The 4,550-nt window shown below is 37.3% G+C and overlaps 1 protein-coding gene across 1 annotated transcript in view; it reads right to left on the bottom strand.

Moving 5' to 3' along the window:
* LOC124420038 overlaps positions 1-4,347 on the bottom strand; it is a 92,330-nt gene extending 87,983 nt beyond the window's left edge. Inside the window, exon 1 of the mRNA XM_046951565.1 lies at positions 640-4,347. Coding sequence (XP_046807521.1) covers positions 640-4,347 — 3,708 coding nt within the window. The remainder of the gene's footprint in view (positions 1-639) is intronic.
* Positions 4,348-4,550: the final 203 nt, after the last annotated feature.

Raw genomic sequence — 4,550 nt, 5'->3', positions numbered from 1 at the left:
TGCAAAATCGAGGCCAGTATTTGTAAAGGGACGTGAAAACTCAGATCTTTCTGGAGGTAAGGCTGCCATAATTTGCCTGTGGCATCTTTTCTTATAAATAATACAGGACTTACATTTGTTAATAGTCGTTTTAATTAGATTCTTTACTTTTGGAATCCAATATTGAGTTCTTATGATCCGAAGGACCAGCTGATTGCCACCGTGAAGCGTGATATCATGAACGAACTTAACTAGTAAACGAGAGTATTGACAGTTATATGGCAGTAAGATGGGATGTCTTTCGTTGTAGGTAAGTCCTGAAGATGAGACTAGTCTACCACAGGAGCGAATTATTCCTTCTGGATCAAGAAATGGATTAAGATTAAGCAATTGACTGGAAGATAATATGGATTGTCCCTCCTTTAATTGTTTGTATTCATCCGGATACCATGCTTTTTGGCACATTATTATAAGTCGATCACGAACCTCTTTGACCTCTGAGCCAGTAATCGTCATAGTAGGTCTCGAAAACATTGACTTATATCTGGGATGGGTCCTGTAGAAGAATCTGAAAATGTATGCAGTAATACGAATAGCTCTCGCGAATGACGAAAACCTTTCCAGAATGTCTTCGAAGTTTGAAAAATACAAAAAACAAACCCTTGTTGGCTTCTTTTCCAGATCTGTTTCTAGAATATGATCAAAATCCTGAAACATTTCATTTGGAAATCGGAGAAATGTAGGTCCTTTCCACCAAAGATCATTATGAACCATTTCTTGCGGCAAAACGCCACGACTTGCAATATCAGCAGGATTGTTTTCCGATGCCACATGATGCCAAAGTGAAGGATCGATAATTTGACATATTTTCGATATTCTATTCGCGACAAAGGTTTGCCAGAAACACGGAGGTTTAGCCAACCAAGATAGAACGATCGTGGAATCTGTCCAGCAAACAGTTTCATATCTTTCGATGTCCAGTTTTGGAAGAAGTGAATCAATCATTTCCGCGAGAAGGGCAGCTCCACAAAGTTCCAAACGTGGTATAGAAATAGTTTTTAAAGGAGCCACTTTAGTTTTTGAAGAGATCAAATGTGTGAATACAGTGTCATTGTTCGATATTCGTATGTACAATACCGCTGCATAGGCCTTTTCAGAGGCATCGCAGAATCCATGAAATTGAATGTTGGAGTTCGGAACAAAATTTATCCATCTAGGAATATGAATATCTTTTATGTACGAATAATTCGATTGGAATATTTTCCATTGGGCAAGTGATTGAGGAGATAAGACTTCATCCCAACCAGTTCCTTCTGCCCATATTTGTTGCATCAATATTTTTGCCACGATAACGCACGGGGCCAGCCATCCAGCTGGATCAAACAAACGGGCAATATGTGACAAAACTTCTCTTTTAGTGAACTTCAAAGGCTCGGTGAATTCTGTTGGAACAAAGTAAAAAGAATCTGAGCCCGCATTCCATCTAATGCCCAATGTTTTCGCTGTACTTCTATCATCGAAATCCAAGAAGTCTTCATGAAGTAAGTGATTTGAGGGGAGATCGGCGAGAATATCTTTCACATTGGCTGTCCATTTCCGTAAAGAAAAACCAGCTGACCCTAGAGCATGTATAAGGTTATTTTTTGCTTTGATTGCAGCTGTAATAGTGTGCTCCCCTGCCAAGACATCATCTACATACATTGAATTCTTCAGAATTTTACTGGCGGATGGATTTTCTAGTTCAACATCTTCAGCTAACTGAATTAGCGTTCGAATAGCGAGATACGGAGCGCAGTTGACACCAAATGTTACAGTGTTTAATTGATAATCTTGAACAGAACTGTTAGGATTTTTTCGAAATAATATTCTTTGAAAAGGCGTATGTTTAGGTTCAACTAAGATTTGTCGGTACATTTTTTGTATGTCCGCATTGAATACAAAACGAAAAAAACGCCATTTAAGAATTAAAAGTGGTAAGTCACTTTGTAAAATAGGACCCGGGTATAGAATATCATTTAAACTTAAACCATTTGATGACGGGGATGAGGCATTAAATACTACACGAACTTTAGTGGTAGTACTTTCGGGCTTTATGACGGCATGATGAGGAAGATAGTAGGTCAAGGACTCATTTAAGGACTCATCACAAACTTTGGACATATGATTTAAGTCTTCATATTCTTGGACGACTCTATCATACTCCGATTTTAACGATGGGTCCCGGAGAAGTCTAGATTCATTCCGAAAAAATTGAGCCAAAGCACTATTCCGAGATTTACCTAAGCACAATTTCTCAGGATATCCTTCCTTGAAGGGTAAAGAAACGATATATCTTCCTTCCGGACTTTTCCTTGTCGTCATTTTGAATAATTCCTCACACTTTTTGTCTGATGGAGATATAAACCTTTCCCGAGGAAGATCCTCCACCTCCCAAAATTTGGAAATTTCCTTGTCCAAAGCAATTTCACAGAAATAAGAAACAATATTTGAATTTGAACTTGTAGATTTTGTCGAAACGGGCCCTGTTAGAATCCAGCCAAATATGGTCTCTTGAGCCATTAAAGATCCACAAACAGACGTCCTTACTCCGGAACACATAATTGAAGGAATCAAATCGCCACCTAACAAAATGTCAATTTTCGCACTGTTATGAAATAAAGGATCAGCAAGAGGAATTTTAGGTAAGTCCGAGAATGATGAAGGAAGAAATGTTTGTGACGGAATATTTTCTGCTAAATGGGGAACAACTAAAGCTTTTGCAGAAATTTGACTTCCACTATACAAAGGAGAACTTAAGCCAAAGCAACATTCTTTCCGTACAGTAGCAGATACTGTATTGTTTAGCCCTGAGATTGTAGCTGTTGTCTTCCTAAATGGCAATTTTAATCGGTTGAACAAGCGTTCGGATATCAAAGTTCCCTCTGATCCCGAATCAATTAGAGCACGTGCCCGAAACTTTACGTCCATATGACTAATGTTAACTATGGCAGTTCCTAAAAGGACACCATTCGAATTCATTGAAAAACAATTCTGTATCGAAACTCCTGAACTTGTTGTGGATGTAGTTGGATCACTATCACTTTGTACGAAAGGTATTGAGTTTGGATTTAAATTTGAAGTGGTACCTTCACTTAACTCGTTAGGGTCAGAGTTATCCCTGTGAAGCAAGGTATTATGACGCTTTCTACAGTGACCACAACTATTCTTACTATTGCAATTCTTAACTAAATGTAATTTTGAAAAACAATTTAGGCATAGACTTAGTTTTTTTATTAGACCGAATTTCTGAGGGTAATCCATTTCTAAAAAACTTGGACACTTTCTTATTACATGAAATTCATTGGGGCAAAGAGGACATCTTGGAGCTGCTATATTATTTTGAAAACTGTTAATTTTTCTTGTCGAAAGAGATACTTTGGAGTTCGTATTTGTTTTACGCAACTCTGCTACAGATTCAAGTGTCCGATACCGATTTGTCAGAAATGAGTCAAGATCTGCCCATTTAGGAATGCTAGTTTTATCTGTCAGACCTTGTTCCCACAATGTAAGAGTAGTGTCAGGGAGTCGATTTGAACACAAAAAAACGAATATCGGATCCCAACTTTCAACATCGATATCGTACATCTTTAGAGCCGAAATACTAGAATTAATATCGCGTTGCAGTTGTTTGAGTGCAATTCCGGATTCGGATGAAATCGACTGAAGATTAAAAAGGACTTTCAATTGCAAATTGACTAAAATTCGACGATTTTCAAAACGTGTACAAAGATTAGTCCAGGCTAAGTCAAATCCCATATTTGTCAATGGGCTTTTTTGTACAATTTCACGGGCTTCTCCTGAAGTTTTTTGTGTTAAATGAAATAGTTTCTCAACAGAACTTAACCTGGAATTCTTTATGTATACGGCCGTGAACAAGTCACGAAATGTAGGCCATAGCATATAGTCTCCATTGAATACTTCAATATCACATGGTGGTAAATTGAAACTATAAGAATCCGTATTTAAGCGACTGATTTCTATTGAATGTGTAGGAATAGGGGAACTATCATATTTGGAGGAAGCATCTTGTCGAAGTTTCTCAGCTAATTCCGAAAGTTTTGCCAGCAGATTACAATAAGTTATATAGGTGGTCTTGTATTTAGTACGGAACGTGTCTAAATCAACGGGGCTATCATCTTCGTCGTCGTTATTATCTCTATCCGCTAAAAATTTGTCATATGCCGTCTTAATTCTAGACCATGTGGATTTGATCTCAAGTTTATGAACTTCCACAGCATGACATGACGATATGGGAAGTCTGTTTTCATTAAACTCAGAATCGAATTCCACCAAACTATCTGCTAAGCGAATAAAGTTGTCCAAAGACATAGTTTGTGAAGTAGTGATTGAATTCAGGTGAGATTGAACAGAAATGGCATATATGTATAAAATAGATTCAAATGATCAATAGAGTTTGGATTTTCTATTACTATTCCGAAATATTGAACAAAAGATACAATGAAAATGTTTATGTGGGCAATCGATATACAGAAGATGGAAATCTCCACAGATTGTTACAAAAAATTTTAGTT

This window comes from Lucilia cuprina, chromosome 5 (genome assembly GCF_022045245.1).
Source record: "Lucilia cuprina isolate Lc7/37 chromosome 5, ASM2204524v1, whole genome shotgun sequence".
NCBI classification, from domain to species: domain Eukaryota; kingdom Metazoa; phylum Arthropoda; class Insecta; order Diptera; family Calliphoridae; genus Lucilia; species Lucilia cuprina.
This window is presented reverse-complemented; position numbering and strand designations above follow the sequence as displayed.